The following is a 21940-nucleotide window of genomic DNA, read 5'->3' as shown; positions in this document are numbered from 1 at the left end:
TATATTTAGTATGCACTGCTGATTCTCGGGAAACCTGATTAATAAGAATTCGTTACTAAGTTCTCGGTTAAAGAGCTCTTTGGGATATGATTTCAATGCCATATTTTGGGGGTAATAAAATATGACTAGCAGAGAAATTTGAAAGGAAAAGAGTCAAGCTGAATGGTGGGACTAGACTGGATTGATCCTCTTTCCAGTACTGCACTGGCAGACAGGGTGGACTGAATGGTGGGTGGAACTAGACTAGACACTTGGGACTAGACACTTCCCATACCATTCCATGCTATTCTGCAACACTGATGAGTGAATAGTCTAGAAGTGTTCATGGTTGTGATCATCTGTGTATCTAATTCCCAACATGCCCCCTCCGTGCATGTTGGGGGGCAGGGAGATTTTCCTGCTCATTTGGGGCGATGTGCAGAAAAATCTGAAAACTTGGAAAAAATATCCAGGGGATATTTAAATATTTAAATCCCCCCAAAAGTACAGCCATCGCTGCCAGGGAGGGAGAGGGGGCGGGAGAAGGCTTGGCTGGCCGGCGGCTGTAAGCCGCTCAGCCCTTGCCCGTGGGGGGGGGGGGGAGGAAGGGAGAAAGTTCGGCGGGCTGGCCAGGCCTCGCCACCGCCACCGCTGCTAGGGGAGGAGGGAGGGAGAAAGCTTGGTGGGCCGAGTTCAGGCCTCGTCGCCGGTGCTGGGGGGGGAGGGAGAAAGCTTGGAGGGGTGCAGGCCTCGCTGTGGGTGCCTGGGGTGGGGAGGCAGGGGAGAAGGCTCACCTGCGGCTGCTTCCTTCTCCTCCCCCTCCTGCGAGTATCGCTGGTCCCCCTTCTTGTACTGTATAATATGAATGGTATAGCCCAATTCAAAGTATTGTCTACTCAGACTGGTAGGGCCCTCCAGGATCTCAGACAGAGTTTTTTCACTTCACGTATTGCCTGGTCCTTTTAACTGGAGATGCTGGGGATTGAACCTGGGACCTTCTGCATGCCAAGCAGACGCTCTACCACTGAGCCACGGCCCTTCCCCAATTGTGGCCTCATAGGCCTTGAAGTCTTCTGTTTCGACCCTTGACTCCCCCAGTACTTTTGCTGGATTCCTCTGTGGACTCACTAGGGGTATGCCCTTCAATTGCTCCTTGACTGTCATTCATTATTCAGCATACACAGAATTACACAGTAAAGGGTTTTAATGGGATAAAGGAGGCTATGCCTTGCATTCCTAGCTTTAAAACCATTTAGGGCTTTAGAAGCTAAAATGAAAACCTGAACTTCATTTTTAACCAGCAGGCAGAGGTGAAGTTGAGTAACAGAAGTGTAAGAAACATGTAACTGTGAAGTAAACAGTAAGGACACTGTGTATTATCTGCAAGACATAAACATGTTGCCTCTCTTCCCATCTACTAGAGCTTACAATTAACTCTCATCTCTCTCACTTCCTGATTGTGATACATAGCTGTTTATACATCACTTGAAAACAGACGGATGGATTATAAACTGTTGTTGAATGCCAGTGTTTCTTCCAGCTTTTCAACATATACCTTCTAGAACATGATTTTTCTTAAGGATCAAGTTGGCTCATTGCAGTATCCCTATGAATGCTAACAATCTGCTTTCCACTGTCACAGAAGGATACGATGCAGAATAGGATAGCTGTCTGTAACCAAATAAAGGAGAAAGTTGCATTCCTGATCTACAGCAGTTAACTCCAGGCATGCTTTACGATGTTCATGGCAAAATGGTGTGCATACAGTTTACAGCTTTAGTAAGATAATACTGGTTGCTTGCTTGGGGGTTGGAATTTACAAATTAGAATGCTTCCATATCGGGTAAAACTCTGATCCACTGGCCACCAGACTTGTAATACTCAGTGACTATAGTTAGTTTATAATGAAGATTCCATGGTGCAGAGATGGCATCTGATGCCAGGCAAGTTGAGGCGCCAGGCAAGCATCTGTGCCAGGCAAGTTGAGGCCCAGGTTTTATCCAGGAAAACAATTAAAGGTTTACATTCACCTTATACCAAGGGACAGGTAATAAATATTGCAGGGCTAATGCCCAAATAGATGCAGGATAACAGTTCGCACAGGCCAGTTTACACATTCAAACAACAAAACAACAACAAATACCTTTTATTGGCATAAAATATTAAACAGTTGCCAAAGTTTACACATTCAAGGCTAGGGATGGGCACAGACCACACCATGGGCCTAATTTTTTTCCATGGACCAGGGCCCAGTTCATGGTCCATGAGCCTGGGACATGCCATCCTACTGACACGGACCTCCCACGAGTCCACAACCCTCTCAGGAGGTTTGTAAGTTCCGTGTCACCAGTGCTTGCAAAGGCTATTTAAAGGGAACACATTCCTTTAAAAGGATTTTGCAAAGCTGCATGGTGCACAAGTGAGGGCCAAGCAGAGACTTCATCCACGTCCAGTTCAGAAGTGAAACAGAAGTGGGTGAACTAGCCACTCAGCCTTCATTTGTGTGCTGTGCGGCTTTGCAAAAGCTATTTAAAGGGAACGCATTCCCTTTTAATGGCTTTGTAAGCCATGCGGTGTCATGGACCAAACAGACCATGACTCGATCCATTAAACATGCAGGTTCATGGTCGAGGGGTCCGTAAACCCCATGGACCTCTGAACCTCCACAGACTGCCATTTTTCTGGACCATGCCCATCCCTAGTCAAGGCTATGGGACAAATGTAAATATGCAAGAATGAAGGCTCTCAGCACTGTAGTTTTTGGAGGTCATGTTCAGGACATAAAGGATCAGTTCAGTGCCTTATTGGCACCCTCAGTGTAGAGCTGCCTCTCGAACCATTTTGGTGTGAGGAAGGTCATCATAAATGACCTGGCTTGTGAATTCCGATGCACTGTAGCAGATTTTTATACCCCTCTGCTGATTTGTTTGTGCATGATTTATTTCACTTTATAATGGCCACCTTTACTTCACTTCATTTTGGCCACATTTTATAGCAAGTACATAGTAAATTATTAAGAATAAATAAAATATTAGTATTTAAGAAAAGACCAGATCTGGAGTCGGAGTAGTTTAATATAATGGTCAAAGACTAAAGGTAGGAAGGGTCAGTCAAGCAGAAAAGTTCAGGTATCCTACAAAAACTTCATATAAGTAAGGATACTTAGAAAACTATAAAATATTGTCAGAGAATAGCAGGGGTCATTTCGTAGAAAAAGAGGTGCAGGAACTCATTAGCATAACTCATTTGAATATGCCACGCCCCCTGACATCACCGGGAGTGTGCCAGAAGGCAATACCCACCGCTCAGGCTCCACTGGACTGTTTTGGATTGCTAGCTATTGGGGGGGGGGAACATGCAGATCTGTCCTCGCAGAGGAGGGAGAGCTTGTACCTGAATAAAACTTCGTCTTAAAGGTGCCACTGGACTGTTTTGGGCTGGGGGGAGCTCTGCAGCTTACCTGGCTGCTTCTTGCTCTGACTGAGGGCTGCTGGGAGCAGGGGGTGGGGCTTGTTGCATGTGCCCGCCCCCTGGGCTCTTTACTGCCGGAGCTCCGCTCCTGTGCGCTCCTGCAGGAAATGACCCCTGGAGATTAGTCAGATTGGGGTAGAGAAAGCAGGATAAAATCAGAATCCCCATATCAGTCAAGAATGTGCAGGTCTGGTAAGTTTTATATGATGTCTCTTAATGTAGCAGTGGTCACATACAGGGAAAGTGGCTGCCTCAATTGGAGGCCCAGGCAACTAATTCCCTATCTCACCTCCCAGGACCTAACTACAGTGGTCCATGCAATAGTCACTGCCAGGCTGGATTACTGTAACGCGCTCTATGTGGGGCTGCCCTTGAACCTGATCTGGAAACTGCAGCTAGTGAAAAATGTGGTGGCACGCTTGCTTGATTGCACACCCGCACAGATGTTGCCATCAGTCAGTGCTATCCTTTTCTAGGTTATGGTAAGGACCTTTAAAGTCCTATGCGAGCAGGGGCCAGCATACCTACCAAACTCTCTCTCCCCGTATGTGCCCTGGAGAGCCTTGCGCTCTGCAGATCAACATTTTCTGGTAGTTCCTGGCCCAAAAGACATCCACTTAGCCAGTTTGGTGTAGTGGTTAACTGTGCGGACTGGGAGAACCGGGTTTGATTCCCCACTCCTCCACTTGCACCTGCTGATGTGACCTTGGGTCAGTCACAAGCTCTGGCACAGCTGTCCTTGAAAAAGAGCAGTTTGTGTCACAGTTCTCTCAGCCCCACCTCACAGGGTGTCTGTTGTGGGGAGGGGAAGGGAAAGGAGTTTGTAAGCCGCTCTGAGACTCAAAGTGAAGGGCGGGGTATAAATCCAATCTCTTCTCTTCTTCTTCTTCTTCAACCAGGACCAGGGCTTTCTCTGCTCCAGCCCCGGCCTGGTGGAATGTGCTCCCAACTGAGATCAGGGCCCTGCAGGATTTGTCACAGTTCCAGAGCGCCTGTAAAACGGAGCTGTTTTGCCAGGCCTTCAGTTAAGGCAACAGACGTCCAACCATCTCGGCCTCCACTATCCACAGCTCTGGCCCCAGTGCCAAGACTAACATCTTGCAGGAGGCATTATGGACTACCTGAAGTTATTTGTTAAGCTGCCATCTTGCTTTGTACTGTTGTAAATCTATTTTATTATTATGTTTTATATGCTATGACTGCCCTGAGCCCACTTGTGGGGTAGGGCAGGATATAAGCCCAATAAAATAGAAATAATAAAATAAAGAAATTAAAATCCCAGTTGGGTAGCCATCCTAGTCTTTTGTGACACCTTTAAAGCCTAGCAGATATTTATGTTTTTTTGTAGCATAAGCTTTCAAGTGAGCTTATGCACACATAGCAGCACAATTTAAATGAGACACTGAACATGATCAAGATCTCACAGGTAAGTTCTCCTTGGCTGCCAGTATCATATTCAAATTAGACATTGCTGGGTTTTTGTATGGCTAAAATGCCTCTCTGAACACAAACCTAACAAGAAATCAGATATGGCAAACAAATTTGCACAAGGAGGCTGGATATTAAATTAATGTGACCCTCTGGACATGTTTCCTAGTAGTCATGTATATTCCCAGTAGTCATGTATGGCTGCGAGAGTTGGACTGTAAGGAAGGCCGAGCACCGAAGAATAGATTCTTTTGAACTATGGTGCTGGAGAAGACTCTTGATAGTCCTTTGGACTGCAAGAAGATCAAATCAGTCAATCCTAAAAGAAATTAACCCTGACTGTTCCCTGGAAGGCCAGATAATGAAACTGAAGCTCAAATACTTTGGCCACCAAATGAGAAGGGAGCACTCACTGGAGAAGACCCTGATGCTGGGAAAGATTGAAGGTCAAAGAAGACGGGGACAGCAAAGGATGAGATGGTTAGACAGTGTCATAGATGCAACGAACATGAAATTGAGCCAACTTCAGAGGACGGCGGAAGACAGGAAGGCCTGGCGTGATCTGGTCCATAGGGTCGCAAAGAGTCGGACTCGACTGTGCAACTGAACAACAACAACTGGACATGTTTAGATTTGTATAAAAATTTTATACAGTTCTGTATTCCCACCTGCTATGAATTTCAGCATAAACATTCAGAAGAAGAAGAAGAAGAGATTGGATTTATACCCCTCCCCTTCAGTACCCAAAGGAGTCTCAGAGCAGCTTACAAACTCCTTTCCCTTCTCCTCCTCCCCACAACAGGCACCCTGTGAGGTAGGTGGGGCTGAGAGAGCTCTGCCAGAAACGGCTCTTTTTCAAGAACAGCTCTTGTCAGAACTACGGCTTGCCCAAGGTCATCCAGCCAGGCGCAAGTGGAGGAGTGGGGAATCAAACCCGGTTCTCCCAGATTAGAGTCCGCGCACTTAACCACTACACCAAACTGGCTCAGTGGGGGAATCTGTGAATGCAATAGAATAAAAAAGGAGGGGGACAAAAACTTAACCCAAACGTGTTTCAGTCTACTAGCCTTCTTCAGTGGTCAAGCATAAATGTTACATGTAGGCTCAATTACTGCAATAACAATATTAGTCAATATAAGACCAAGTGAAAATTATGCTGAAATGGAAGGAAAAAGAGAAAAGGGGGGAAAAATCATTATCAAATTGAATACGATATTTGATGATGTATATAATTATGAACATGGGAATGTGCTGAAGATTATCTCATTTGAATTACTTACTTTTGATAAATATCAGTGACTCAGGGCAAGGATGTACTATAAGGGTATTGTATATTACCGAGAGCCCTATGATAGCAGGGGTGGGGCGATTCATAAATTTAATGAATAAATAAATAAAATATATTGGCCTCGTATGATATCGCCTGTGCTAGTAGACCAAAACACGTCTGTTTTAGTGTCACATAAGGTCCTAATTGTGAATATTGTATGATTTGAATTTTTATTGTGGCTATATTTTGACCTATAACTGTTTTTTAAACCAATTTGTAATAAATACATGCATTTTTATATAATTTGTATTCAAAAATACTTTTTGAAATTAATATTGGGCCCCTTAATTTGTATCTATTGAACCATTTTGGAATCTGTGAATGCTTCAGCAAAAGGGTGTGAAGAGTTAGACAGAATAGACGTGAGTCAATGCACAGCCACTGAAGAGAGCTTAAATCGTCTTTATTTAACTTCACATGCATTCAGTAGATCATTTACTCACAATCAAGCTGATAGCTGGATAGAGCGTTACATCTTTCTGATCTAGGTCAATCCTATGGCCGTGGTGAGAAAAGAGATGGGCTTCCCCTCTCCTTGCGGTAAGGGTTGATGGACAAAGAAACGGAAAAGAACAATAAAACTCCTATCTTTGCGCCCCTGAGCTCAGGAAATTGCTCTTAATGAGCCAGTCAGAGGGAAGCTTCTGGGACCCCTAACTGTGGACTCTAATTCCCAGGTGCAACTACTCTTAAAGGTACATTAACGCTGGCTGGGGGCAGCACAAGTATGAAGCACAAAAGAACATTGATTCTTGTTAGAAACTTTTTTTCTGTTCCATTTCAAGGAGAGTAGTCTATCCTTAGAGCTGCAGTGGCTCAAGTGGTTAAGATGCTGAACTGCAGGCTGTGGAAGGTCGGTAGTTCAGCAGTTCAAGACCTGGGTGCCGCAAGGCGGGGTGAGCTCCTGTCTCTAGTTCCAGCTCCTGCCAACCTAGCAGTTCGAAAGCAAGAACTTGCAAGTAGATAAATAGGTACCACTTCGGTGGGAAGGTAGCAGCGTTCCGTGCGCCTTGGTGTTTAGTCATGCCGGCCACATGACCACGGAAACGTCTTCGGACAGCGCTGGCTCTTCGGCTTTGAAACGGAGATGAGCACCGCAACCCTAGAGTCGGACTCGACTGGCTTTCGAGCAAGGGGAACCTTTACCTTTACTAGTCTATCCTTTATCCTTTCACTGTGACGTTATGGCCTTGAAGGGAGCTACAAAAGATGATCCACTGACGATGCAATCAAATGCTTCAAACGGCATTATTCAGCCATTTGGGTTTTTTTCCCCCTCCCCACTCCTCTAGATCGACCAATTCATTACGCCCATTCCGTTTTTGAAGATGGGACTGCAACGCTGGCTGTGCAAGATGCCTTACCGGAGGATGATGGTGTTTATACTTGTCTGGCGGAAAACAGGGCTGGAATGGCATCCTGCAGTGCACAAGTTACTGTCAAAGGTGAGTGCTTTGATTTAACAGGGCTCCTTTTGTAGGAAAAGCCCAGCAGGGACTCATTAGCATAATAGGCCACACCCAACAGCAGGAACTCATTAGCCTATTAGGCCACGCCCCTGACAGCACAGCTCATTAGCACGTTAGGCCGCACCCCCATGTTACCAGAAGTGTGGTCATCCAGCCACACCCACCTTTTGCTTCTTATTCTGTTTACCCTGTTTGTTGTCAAAACCCAGGGCTTTTTTGTAGCAGGAACTCCTTTGCAGGTCAGGCCACCCACCCGTAATGTAGCCAGTCCTAATGAGTTCCTGCCACTGGTTGTGGCCTATTATGCTAATGAGTTCCTGCTGGGCGTGGCCAACTTGGGAGCCAGCCGGAACTCCGTTCCTGTGCGTTCCTACCCAAAAATACCCCTGGTTTTGAAAGTTACCACCCAGCTCATCCATAGGTTAGAAGGAACAGTTTTGCCTTTTTTCTTGGTTGGCGAATTATGTTTCCTGCGCTGATCTGGATAGGCCAGACTAGCCTGATCTTGTCAGATCTTGGAAGCTAAGCAGGGTCAGCCCTGGCTAGTATTTGGATGGAAGACCTCCAAACAGCCCCATAGCTAGGGATTTTGGGGGGAGGGGGCCTTGGGAGGGCCCCACCAGCTAATTACATCAAAGGCTCCAGGGCAAGGGGGGGGGGTCTACCTGGCGTGCACCCACACAGCCCCCACTAGAGCCTTCCTCTGAGGCGAGCCAGAATCCCAATGTTAATAGACACTTAAAGGTCTAGGAAAGCTGCCCTGTGTCCCGCTCCGGGGGTCGCGGGCCAAAGGAACTGGAGTCCTGGGCCCCCGCCGACCCTCGCAAGCCCCCCACTGCATACCTTACCGACAAAGCAAGGACACGCCCCTCCGGGATGGGAGACGGGCGAGGCGAGGTCCCACGACGTGCAGCTCCCCGGCTGGGCCAGGAGACGGGACCGGGGACCGCAGAGCGGCTGCGGCGGCGAGGACGACAAGGCACTGAGGGACGGAGCAAGCGGGCCGGGAGCAGGGGCCGGGACACGGGAGCTGGGGGGCATTGCCGCAAATAAAGAGGGGCGGGGCCTAATCCCGGGTGCGGAAGAGCAGTCCTGGGAGCGGGGAGAGGGAAATAAAAGACGGCAAGGGGCAGGGGCCAGGGAGGAGGAGCACGCTGGGATGGGGAGCTGGAGAGAGAGACAGAGAAAGGAGGCGAGAGAGAGAACGAAGGGTGAAGGTTGCAGCGTGCTGGCAGAGGGACGAAAGGGGTGCGCGTAACCCCGTCCCCTGACCATCTGAGGCGCCTCCACCCCACCCCTTTTATTGAACTAGCTGTCGCCGGGACCGCCAGTCCCCCCTTCCAACATGGCCACAGGGGGCGCTACCCCACAGACCCAGGAGATGCCCGACATCCTGTTTGTGTTTTTTTTTTTTAAAGGAGAGCGGGGATCAAGCTTCTTCCCTCATTCCTTCCCTGAGCCCACAATCTTTTCCGAAGCCTGCTGCATAAAATCCAACAGGAGGAGCTAACTGCTGCAATCCGACCAATGAGTGTGTGACTCAGTCAACCACCGGTTGCTGCTGGGTCCTAAAGAGACTCAGCTCATTGCAGATGAGCTCAAACAGGGAGATGCCAGCTCAGATCGATCAGGGGTTGAGGGGGCCAGAGGGAGGGATGGGGAGCTGAGGATCGGGGGAAGGGCCCCGCAAAAACAGCGGGGGGTGTGCCCCATGGGCCCCACGTTAGCTACGGGCCTGCCTCCAAGCAATACTTGGGTCGTGATGCGGAGGCAGGCAATGGCAAACCACCTCTGAATGTCTCTTGTCTTGTCTTGAATACCCCATGGGGTCACCATAAATCAGCTGTGATTTAATGGCACTTCCCCCCCCAGTTATGTTTCCTGGTGTGATCCCCCCCCCCCCAATGTGAATACAGTCCACAAATTGATATGGGATTATTGATGATCTAGTCTGGTGTGGAGTGGTCATGTTTTATCTCTGGATATTAGCAAATAATTCTTACTACTTATTAGCAGGTAATTCTTCATGCATGTCTGTTAGTTGACATATTTAGGGCTGATAAGAATTTTTGTCATTTGTGTCCCGTTGATTTAATAGTCCATATCTTTGTGGGTAATCTTCTTCGGAAGTATGATGCATTTTTACAAAATTGTATCTCTTGGGTTTTTTGGGATGACTTCTACTGGTACATCTTGCCCGCATTTTGGTGATGTCTTCTGGTGTACCATTGCTTGATTTCATTGTCTGTTTCATTAATCATACTTCTACAGGTTGTGATTACAGAGCAGTGGGTGGGTAGAATGGAGGAGTCTAGATGAATATCCACCAGGATTGATAATCTGAGCAAGACTGATAATTTAGTTGCTTTAATGGAGGAAACTGCACAAGTATAGAAGACCTGGGCCTTTTTTTCCATCCTACTAATTTGACTCCCGTATTCTTTGCACTATAACCTTGGTAGGGCTGCCAGTTTGGGAAATATCTGGAGATTTGGGGTGGGGGAGCCTGAGGAGGGCAGGATTGTTGGGGGGGGGACTTCAGTGGGGTATTAATGCCATAGAGCCCACCTTCCAAAGTTGCCATTTTTCTCAAGGTGAACTGATCTTTGTCGTCTGGAGATCATTTATAATCCTAGGAGATCTCCCGCTACTCCCTGGAGGTTGGCAACCCTAAAACTTGGTTTAATTTTATTTACACTGTATTTTCCCTATGAAGTTTCCGGGCAGCCTTTCTTGTATTAAACCAAGAAGTTTTCTTGGTTTAATACAACAGTGTGTGTGTGCAATCAGATATTATTGTTGTTTTTTAATGAATGGAGGAAAAATTAAAATTTGTTTAAGGATTTGCCCTAGCAAGCTAAACCAGAGGTCACTGACAGAGTGCAGGATTCTTTCTGGATTCATATGTCAGTAGACTCTTGACCCAATTTATCTAGTGTTGTTTTGAACATTCCCGTCCCTTCTCTGCTTTCTATATGAGCAAGGCTCCTGGGATGTTCAGAATACCTGGGAAATGTTTTTTACGGCAGCAGACAGGGTGCCTGTTGTGGGGAGGGGAAGGGAAAGGAGTTTGTAAGCCACTCTGAGACTCCTTTGGGTACTGAAGGGGGGGGGTATAAATCCAATCTCCTCCTCTTCTTCTTCTTCTGAATGTTTATGCCAATCGTATTGCTAGCCCAGGAAGCACCTAGCCAATCACTTTACAGCAAGCTCCCTGAGCGGGAACGTCCGTGATTGGTCCTTATCTGAACAACCGTATTGGTTGGTTTTTGTACAGTGGGTGTGGCTACATTAGCCGGGAGAGCTTAAAAGCAGGACTACTGCAATGTAAAAGCTGAACCGTTCTGTTCTGGCTATCAGATGTTGATCCGTGTTGGAGTTGTGTTCAAGTTGAAGAATAAAGTTGTGTTCTTGCTGAATCACTCTCCGACTTCTTTGTTAAGCGAGCGACTTAACAGCATGGAAAAAGGGGGGCAGTTGTGATGCAGATTATGCTAATGTGGAGTTTAGGTGCAACGTGAAGAATTCCCCACTTAAAACTGCGAGTTCAGGAGCGCATCAACAAAAACATTTGGCAAATGGAGGATTCAAAAGATCGGGGGGCGGGGGGAGGAAGGAAGATGCGGGTCAGAGCCGTGCTGCACATCAACCTATGGGGAAATAATCACTAGCTGCAAATAACTGCGAAGGTTGACTCCAAGCTGCTACAAATATTAACAAATACTGTTTGGCTCAGTCATCATGCAAACCACTTATGAAGAAACAACAGCAATATCTTGTGAGATGACTTTGGGAAGTTTACCTGCCGCTAAGTGCCTTTAAAGTGGCGTCCACTTTTCTCTTGAAAGTCCACATATCTTTTCCTTCTTTTTAAAAAAGAGAACAGTAACTACTGAACTAAACCAAGGACTTTGACCTGTTTTGTAAAAGGCCCCTTTTAGCAGCTTGTAAACCAAATGGAAAATAACAATAAAAAAGCAAAGTCTGCTTTTATAATTTATAGTGGATTACGAAATCAAGTTTTAAAACTGAAAGCATTTTATCAGCAGAAAAGACGACATGCTGTCACCTGGATATAAAAAAATAGCTTATGCGTTAAGTGCCCCCTCATCCATTTTGTTGCTTCCAGGAATATGAACTTCTCTGCATTACATATCCCTTTTATATTGAATTCTTGCAGATGTTATGTGCACCTTGCTTGGCAGCTGAGTTGAGAACTTCAAGCCTGGTTCACTTTTCTGAGTTGAATTATACCGTGGATTAGGACCCGAGCCAAGTGGGAGGCACCTATCTGTTGTAGTGTGGTGCAAGCCTGCAATTCTCGCTGTGGTGCATAATGCCACAACATATGGCAAGACAGCATGGATTTGTTTTCAGCTTTTAAATGTCTTATGAAATCAGTCTGCTCTGCACAAGCAACCAATTGATGAGGCATGGATGATGAAAGGATTTATGTTTCCATCTGTGTTTTATGTTCAAGTTCAAATATTGCATTGTGCAAAGATAACAGCATAGCATGCATGCTGTTGTCCAGGGCTATTTTTGGGCAGGAACGCACAGGAACGGAGTTCCGGCTGGCTCCTGAGTTGGCCCCACCCAGCAGGAACTCATTAGCATAATAGGCCACACCCAACAACACAAACTCATCAGAATTGGCTACATTAGGGGTGTGTGGCCTAACATGCAAAGGAGTTCCTGCTACAAAAAAAAGCTCTGGATTTTGACAACAAGGTCAACAGAATAAGAAGCAAAAGGTGGGTGTGGCTGGGTGACCACACTTCTGGTAACATGGGGGTGTGGTCTAATATGCTAATGGACTGTGCTGTCAAGGGTTTCTGCTGTTTGGATGTGGCCTATTATGCTAATGAGTTCCTGCAGGGCTTTTTCTACAAAAAAAGCCCTGCTGTTGTTCCATTTTACCTTGTGCTACAAATCTTTGGAAACAAGTTAGATTGAGAGGTAGTGAATAGTCTTAAATCTTCATGTCAGGTGTTTATGCCCGAACAAAGATTTGGACCCAGGTGTCCACCGCACCATGCTGACGCCTTGTGTTGAAAGAAGGAAGTTTGGGTTTTTATGCAGTGACTCAGAACATTGTCACACATGCAGTCCTTGGGTTGTATCCTCCCAGTTTTTCAGATGGAGCTTCTTATTACTTGTTCACCCTTTGATCCCCAGAAAGGTTAGGTGAGGGACCATGGACAAAAGCCACATGAAATGGATGCTCCAGTGAGGAGGGGAATGTGACGAGATCAAGTGGAAAAGCTTGTGTGCTTCATTGATGAGGTCTAATTTCCTAACATAATAAGGGCTAGGAGAATTTTACAAATGTTGTGCATTAATCTGCGTGATTCTGAGAAGTAGCATATAGCACATGCCCGTGCTTGCGATGACATCATAGTACTCCACCACATTCCTTGCTGCACTATGATTAATGTTGTGTCAATCATACTTCTTTCTTTAGCCCTTTAACACCTAAAGACCAGAAGACAGAGCGCTGCCCACAGGTATTTATATAGCCTTCCCAGCATTAAATGTTTGTGCAGGGTAGCCTGCAGCCCTTGTAATCTGATTATAGTAGGCCTTCATTGAACAACAGACAAGCAGATTAGAGTCACCTGAAAGCTTTGCAAAGAGGCTGCTGGGACCAGTTTATCACAGCAGAGAAGACATGCTGGCAACAAAACTTAATTCTTTTGATTTAGAGGAGTAATATGTAACTTGAAGTTTTCAAGTAGGACTCTTCTCCAGATGCTATAGGTAAGGTAGTCCCCACCCTTCCACCATCATGTGTTTATAATTTATTAAAAAATATAACCTTGTTGACATTCATCATTAAGCAAATTATTGCTGATACAGTCAAGATCTTGGGAGAGATGCTTAATCAAGGCTTGTGTACTTGTGTGGTATACATGAATGTAGTAGATTACCATGCCCACCTTTTGTAATTAGTTATAGAATAATTGTGTAGTTTAATCAGATCTTTTGTACTGAGATTAAGGGGTATGCTTGTATCCTACCCCACTTTCTCATTAATGACTACTCATATCCAGTACAGAACAATGCTTGGTTGCACTGATTTTGAGAAATAGTATATTTACAAGGGGAGGGACCCATGAGGATCGTAGACAAAGCCCTTTCCTCTGCTGATGCCTTCTTTCTCCCCACTTACTCTACCTAACAGCCTGCTAGGTTTTTCCTACTTCCCCAACCCACCCAGTAGCCTGGCTTCCTCCCTGCTGTACCCTTCAATCAGCTGGCTTCCTCTCCCTTTTCTGGGCCAATCCCTCTCTTTTTTTGCAATGTGGGCATGTGCATAGACTCTGCAATTTAAAAAAAATATATATGCATGCATGTGTGAGTGTGTGTGTGTGCACCTGGAAGTCATAGCGACCTCTGGTGACTGACCCCTACTGTGGGCCTGGAGGATATTCAGAGAGCTGGCTGAGTAAAGCCTGCCCTCACCTCCGGCCTCTGGTATTTCAAGGTGGTCTCCCATTCAAGTATGTGCCAGAGTCGACCCTGCTTAGTTTCCGAGATCTGGAGAGATCAGGCTTGTCTGGACTATCCACGTCAGGGCTTTTGACAGGACTTTTAACTTGCTGTTTTTTAGTTTCGATAACTTTTTATATTTTTATGTAAACTTCTGTAAATTACTACAGGCTCACAGAAACATATATCTTTGTCTTGGATGCTTCACCTTTACAGATGTGTTTGGATTCTTATAGAAGGGCTACCTATTGCTATTAGATATATGGTGAAGATTACTACCATTAACTTGTTGATTTATGATTGCACACAGCAATTTTCCAAACAATAATTGCAACTTTCCCATCAACTTAATATCTAGCAATTGAGGTTGCAAATTTAAGTCATAATAGGGATAGGCACAAACTTGGAAAATGGAGGTTCGTGGGGTCTCACGGACCACGGACCTTTCTGGTTAACAAACCAGTTTGTGAGGTTCGGAGGAAGATCTGAGATCTTCCCTTCCTCCTTTCTGCTGACAGTGGCTCCCCAAGGCCAGCAGAATGGAAGGGGGGGAGATTTTGCAAAGCCATTTCAGCAATCCCTTTTGCATCTCCCTCACTGCCTGCTTCCCACCACAAACCCCATGAACCTCCGAAATCACGTGGAGGATTGTGGGAGGGTTGTGGATAGGGATGGGCACAAACCTCCTATTTTGCAAACCACAAACCAGCAATGTTCGTCACAAAATTAGGTTTGTGACTAGGTTCATGCCTATCCTAGTGCCCTAATACACTAATCCATATCAGCAAATTGTAGTCTTTATATATGACGTTTATATGTATGACGTTTTTGGGGGACAGCTGGGTGAACATGTTCCTAAAGCTGTATTTTTCTCTCTCTATGAAACAGAGATCAACTGTCAGGGGTTTCAGTCAATCACACTCAACAACATTCCTTCAGAAGTTTCAGTTTATTGAGAGCAAGTACTTAAGACACCATGAGCCTCTGTGTCAGGAATGGAGGGATAAGAACATAAGAGATGCCAATGTTGGATCAGGCCAAAGGCCCATCCAGTCCAACACTCTGTATCACACAGTGGCCAGAAATACCAGTGCCATCAGGAGGTCCACCAGTGGGGCCAGTACATTAGAAGCCCTCCCACTGTTGACCCTCCCAAGCACCAAGATGACAGAGCATCACTTGCCCCAGAGCCCCTATCTATACCTTGTGGCTAATAGCCACCGATGGACCTCTGCTCCATATGCTTATCTAATTCCCTTTTGAAGCCGTCCATGCTTGTAGCCGCCACCACTTCCTGTGGCAGTGAATTCCAAGTGTTAATCACTCTTTGGGTGAAGAAGTACTTCCTTTTATCCGTTCTAACCCGACCGCTCAGCAATTTCATGGAGTGCCCACGAATGATAGTGAAAGGAACCCCAGATATACCCCCTTCATACAAGGCCCCCTGATACGAAAAGGCCAATGAGCAAGTACCTGGGAATGCAGGCAAAAAGCAGCGGTTACATTCCCAGCGGGAAGCTAGGAGCAAGCAATACACAGCTTCAAGGCCACTACTATGATAACAGCTCAAGACGTAAAGAAGCAGGGAGAGGGAGTGAGAGACATGGACAGCAACCCACACATTCCATTACTTGGCAGCATTAGCTGCCATCAACACCCATACGTTGACACATGCATCCACATGTACCAATAGGCTTTCTGGTATATAGGCAACATGCTACTGGAAAACACCAACCTCTGTTGTTGTTGTTTTTCTTGTGGCATATTTTTTCTTATGTAAATGTGGCTTGCAACTAGAAATTTGAAATATGAGTCAAAAGGGGGCAAAGTGGGGCTGAACATAATTGGATGCAGGGATGGTGGCCTACAGGGTATTTGATCCACATTTGCACACTTTGTTATATTATTTCCCAGATGTTATTAGATTTAAAAGTCAGCACTGGCCCTAAGGAACTGAATTGTTTAATTTTTCTTACTTGAGCTGCAGTGGAACTTAAACCAGGATAAGACATTATCTACTGTGGTTAAATGGAGCCAAAACCAGATTGACTTGTATTTTAATTTCAGATTAGTTTGACATCTTGATTTCATGTTAGTTTGACTCTGTGATCATTGTATAATGTATGAAAAAAACTTGTAATTTTAAGAGTGTACTGACTGCAAACTGGATTCTTCCATACCAAACTACTGCTTTCTTTTCAACTGCCGCATTATTGGCAGGCTTAAAGTACCAGGGAGAACCATGTGAGCACAGAGGTGTTTTTCTGCCTTTTATAACTAGCATTAGTGAGGACAGAAATAGCCATGGGCATGAACCGGCTCACGAACTAAAGTTCATCACGAATTTTGGGTGATGCATGGTCCATTAAATTATGTCCGTGGAGGGTCTACCATCATGAATTTTCATGAACTTTGAGCATTGTTTATGGTGGTTTGTGAGCAGAGACAGACTGGCGCTGATCGATTAAATTGTTTACAAAACTCCAAGGCAACAGTGGGGCACAATTCTCCAGCCTTGGAAACTTAACAGGCACTGCTGGCTGCAAATGACAGAGTTCCCATTGAGGTTTGTGGGCTCAGAAGGCTACATATTGAGGGAGCTCTCCTTCTTCCCCCTCCTTTATTGGCTGGTGAAGCAAAAGAGAGGTACGGAGCTAGCAGAGCTGATTCAGTGCTTTGTGGATCAGAGCTGATTCAGGACTGCTGGTGTGGAAGAAGCCTAACGTACTGCAATTACAGAAGAAATATCCTATTGATTGATTTCAGTTTACAGTATTTCAAAGAACATTCTCAATGACTTGCTTTTCATAGCAGCACATGGCTCTCCATATTCTTTTTTTCCCTTTCTTCTAGAGACAGTTATTCACATTCAAGAGACATCAGTATGTACCCAACCATCCATGGATTCCATGGAGCAAGATTTTTGTGCTTCACTCTCCCACTGCAGGCCACTAAGACCCCTGAAGTTTTATTCCTGGGAACCAGCAGACAGCATAAAGGGCAAAGTGGGGGACTGCTGGGGGAGTGGAGAACTGGCGGAAATCACTGCCTTCTTTTTCAAAGACTTGCATTCATTAAGTCTTTGGAGTTATGTGGTTGGATACATACCAGTATCACTGCTGACGGAAGGACTGCTATGTTTGTTTCTGCTGTCTGCTTTACATCGAACCCTTCAATTTTGATTATTCCTAGGAAAAGATTCAAGTAATGGTTGGCTTTTATCTTTTCAAAAAGCAGGGTGACCATTGCTGCTTTTTCTTAATTTCGTTTCTCTTTTAAAGCAAATGAGAGAAGCAAGAACAGTGTTTTTTTCAGCACAGTATTAATTTTCTGCACACTGAGAGTTTCCGTATTAGAACCATGCATCTGTGCCATAGCTGGAAGTGGCATGGAAACGTACCACGCAATAAAGAGGAATGAAATGATGAATCGCACTGTTCTTTTTGCCGCACTATGGAGAATATAGCATGTGAAGGAGACTCCAAGTGGAAACCACGTGATTAAAAATAAATCTTACGTAAGAGCTCCCAGCCAGCTGCTTTTTAGGGTCATGAAACAAAGGGCTGCAGTGGCTCAAGTGATTAAGACGCTGAATTGTAAACGGAAAGGTCGGTAGTTCAGCAGTTCGAGACCCGAGTGCCGCAAGATGGAGTGAGCTCCCATCTCTAGTCCCAGCTCCTGCCTACCTAGCAGTTCGAAAGCAAGAATTTGCAAGTAGATAAATAGGTACCGCTTTGGAGGGAAGGTAACAGCGTTCCGTGCACCTTGGTGTTTAGTCATGCCGGCCACATGACCACGGAAACGTCTTCAGACAGCGCTGGCTCTTCGGCTTTGAAACGGAGATGAGCACCACAACCCTAGAGTCGGATTCGACTGGCTTTCGAGCAAGGGAAACCTTTACCTTTATCTTTATGACTTAACATCACATAAGGCTCCAGATATTTCTCAAATCTACACCAGTATTCAATACATGAATACATGAACTGCAATAAATAGGCTGGAGATTTAAAGCAATATCTAATATTTACTGGTTGTTGTTCAGTCGCACAGTCGAGTTCGACTCTTCGTGACCCCGTGGACCAGCTCCCGCCAGGCCCTCCTGTCTTCTGCCATCCTCTGAAGTTTGCTCAATTTTATGTTCGTTGCATCTATGACACTGTCTAACCATCTCATCCTTTGCTGTCCCCGTCGTCTTTGACCTTCAGTCTTTCCCAGCATCAGGGTCTTCTCCAGTGAGTGCTCCCTTCTCATTGGGTGGCCAAAGTATTTGAGCTTCAGTTTCATTATCTGCTTTCATTTTCATTAATATTTACTGGTGGACACTCCCGAAAGAAATACTTCACAGATTCTAAATCCATAATTTCAATGGAATGAAGAACATGATCTTCAAATGTCCATAAAGCAAGTACATGAAGATAAACAGTCTGAAGTATGTTGCAGTCAGCAAGTAGGTTCAGTCCTTAAGACTTGAGACATACAACAAGAAATAGGCTGCAGTCAACTCATCCTCCAGATTATTCAATGAGTTTTTGACACCTTCATCAGGACTGCAAACGGGGACTCCCCAAAGAGGCACAGTCACAGGAACCTCTCAGCCAGTAATGCCTCCAAATGTTAGATATTGCTTTAAATCTCCAGCCTATTTATTGCAGTTCATGTATTTCATGTATTGAATACTGGTGTAGATTTGAGAACTATTTGGAGCCTTATGTGATGTTAAGTCATATATGATTTATATTTATTCATCTATTCCCTTAATTCATTGTCTGTTTTTAGGGTGGCATAGCTAACTTAGTCCTTATGATAACGAGCAAAATCAGCCATATTAATGCCTGCAGGATGTGATCAGTGACATTCTACCTTGCTACTTTGCTGCTGTGCCACTTCTTGGAGTCTCAATATGACGAGAGATCAGTAATTTATAATACATTTGGGCAAAGTGTTGGGGAACCTCTCTTCTCTTAATTTTTAATCCCACCCTTCCTCCTAAAAGGTCCAACGGGTATACTACTTCTTCTTTCCCCATTTTATCCCCACAGCAGTCTCAGGTAGTAGGTTGGGCTGAAAGAACAAGTGATTGGCCCAAGGTCACATAGTATTTGTGTTCCTAGTTCAACGTTCTTATCACTACACCCCGCTAGCCCAAGTGCAGTCAGAATGCAAATCTTTGCTCCTCTAGAATTCCCGGTATACAAATGACAAGAAGTTCAAATAAAGGGGAAATGGTGAGGTCATTTAAGTACTTGTCTCTAATGATGATCCATGCTCTAGAAGGAGACCGACTTTCTGTGTCCTCAGGAGCTCAAACAAAGCAGAAGGAGAAGACCCAGGGATGTGGTTTTGCAGTGTTGATGTGAAAAGAAAAACTGTGACTGGTTTTGATGGAACAGATTGTTCCTCTTAAAATAAGGCGACACCTGCGTTGGATAATGTCTTCTGTACAGTTAAACACTCTCATGATAAAATTATTACAAGTTGATTACGCAATCATGCAGAGAAGATTTCTTAGGATCAGACCAGATGAAATGATGGAAGATGTGTGATCTGTCTTCAGCACATTATGAGTTCCCTCTCAAATGACATCTGCCAAAGTCCTCGTTCAGGTTGGGTATGGTATGGGGAGGGGGAGAGGAAATTAGCTTTCCCCACTGTGCCATTTTACTCACCTCAGATGCTCTTCTTCTGTTTTGCTTAAAGTGGCATGTAGGGAGTATAGAGGGAAACATGCAGGGCTATTTTGGGGCAGGAACGCACAGGAACAGAGTTCCGGCTGGCTCCCGAGCTGGCCACACCCAGCAGGAACCCATTAGCATAATAGGCCACACCCAACAGCAGAAACTCATTAGGATTGGTTACATTCGGGGTGTGTGGCCTAACATGCAAAGGAGTTCCTGCTACAAAAAAAAGCCCTGGGTTTTGACAACAAAGGTAAACAGAATAACAAGCAAAAGCTGGGTGTGGCTGGATGACCACACTTCTGGTGACAAGGGGGTGTGGCCTAATATGCCAATGAGCTGTGCTGTCAGGGTTGTGGCCTAATATGCTAATGAGTTTCTGCTGTTGCTAATGAGTTCCTGCTGGGCTTTTTCTACAAAAAGAGCCCTGGAAACATGTAGGCATCATTGTGACCAATTTTACCCAACAAGGCAAGCTCTGCCTTTCAATGCCATTGTCCAGTGCCATATTAGGGCCTCCCATGGCAGCTATTTAGAAAAGTAAAAGTGTGCTGGATCACTATGTCTTGCAGCATTTGTCTTAGACCCTTTCTGCACCCATATTTTGCCTTGGTTTCTATAAAGTACTGAGTTTGGACACGTGGCATAGTGATCAGCTCAAGGTTTATTGATTACATCGAACTACCAAGACAAAATGGCCAGTCCGAGATCGGCTTATATTTGTGCTCACTCACACACCCAAACACACACACACCCCGCGCCCCATGACAGGTTCTATTTACACAACCTGGTCCTCATAGGTCTCTGCTTGGATCCCGCGCAATCCCATTGGTCTGCGTTAGGACCCGAACCGTCTGTTGTCTTTAGACCCGAAGGTCTGCCTGACCGCATGGCTTGGCTAGCGCTAGCGTGGCTGTCTTGATACATAACAGTCTCTGAGTGCCTCCTCTGCTTCCATTCTGCATTCCCTCCCGCTTTCACTTCCAATTTGTGGCAGGGCTTGCTCTTGTTTCTGCATTTGTTTTACAGGAATCTGCATTCAGACCACTTCCAGCACACTGCTGCACACTGTTGCCCTTTTGCTGTGATTCTTTGTTCTCATCCACTTAAAAACCGCGAATCCTTTCTAAAGTAGAATTGCTTCTGCTGCCCACTGCCCTCCCCCATGTCCGCCCCTCTCTCTTTAGGTTGATGCTCACTCCCCATTCTGTTTTCTTTCCCCCCTTCTCGAAAGACAAAAGAGCACATGTCCGCCCACTCAGGCAAACTTCTAAAAAGCCAGAGAGAGCATAAGAAGGAATCAGTAAATATAAAGGACTAGGGAATTCCCTGCTCCCAAGTGTGTCAGTCTTGCATGTGTGGGCCTGGATTTCCCCCTCCCTTCCCTTTCTTTTTGAAGAATCAGGGAGGGACGGAGGGGTTGGCAGTCAGCTCAAAAAATGCGACTTTTGCTTGAAGATGCAGAATGCATACAGAATACACAAATACAGGGCTATTTTTTTACACGAACGCACAGGAACGGAGTTCCGGCTGGCTCCCAAGTTGGCCACACCCAGCAGGAACTCATTAGCATAATAGGCCACACCCAACAGCAGAAACTCATTAGGATTGGCTACAGTTAGGGGTGTGTGGCCTAACATGCAAAAAGCCCTGGGTTTTGACAACAAACAAGGTAAACAGAATAACAAGCAAAAGGTAGGTGTGGCTGGATGACCACGCTTCTGGTAACATGGGGGTGTGGCCTGATATGCAAATGAGATGTGCTGTCAGGGTGTGGCCTAATATGCTAATGAGTTCCTGCCGGGCTTTTTCTACAAAAAAGCCCTGCACAAATAAATAAACGGGGGAGGAGACAGTGCAGAGGGAATGCCTGTGACTGCAAAGTCAACCCTTAAGGCTTGACTCCTTGGATTCTCCGGAGCAATCTGTCAGTGCGGAAGGGGCCTTAGTTAGTCTCGGGGGGGGGGGTAGGGTTCGTGACAATTTTTGGATTGCTTGTATTTCTCCTAATGTCAACCTGTATACCCTTATAAATTGGAGGGAGGAGCTTCTCGGTCTTTATTAAAGGTTCTGTCACTAAAAGTAACTAGTTAATT

At 45.5% G+C, this 21940-nt stretch overlaps 1 protein-coding gene across 1 annotated transcript in view; it reads left to right on the top strand.

Annotated features, from left to right (window-relative positions):
- The window catches only part of MYLK (myosin light chain kinase), a 271468-nt gene that overhangs the window by 64929 nt on the left and 184599 nt on the right, over positions 1-21940 (top strand). Inside the window, exon 10 of the mRNA XM_015415311.1 lies at positions 7501-7653. Within this exon, the coding sequence (XP_015270797.1) occupies positions 7501-7653 (153 nt within the window). The remainder of the gene's footprint in view (positions 1-7500; positions 7654-21940) is intronic.

Source organism: Gekko japonicus, unplaced genomic scaffold, assembly GCF_001447785.1.
Source record: "Gekko japonicus isolate JY-2015 unplaced genomic scaffold, Gekko_japonicus_V1.1 scaffold539, whole genome shotgun sequence".
In the NCBI taxonomy this organism is placed as follows: Eukaryota; Metazoa; Chordata; class Lepidosauria; order Squamata; family Gekkonidae; genus Gekko; species Gekko japonicus.
This window is presented reverse-complemented; position numbering and strand designations above follow the sequence as displayed.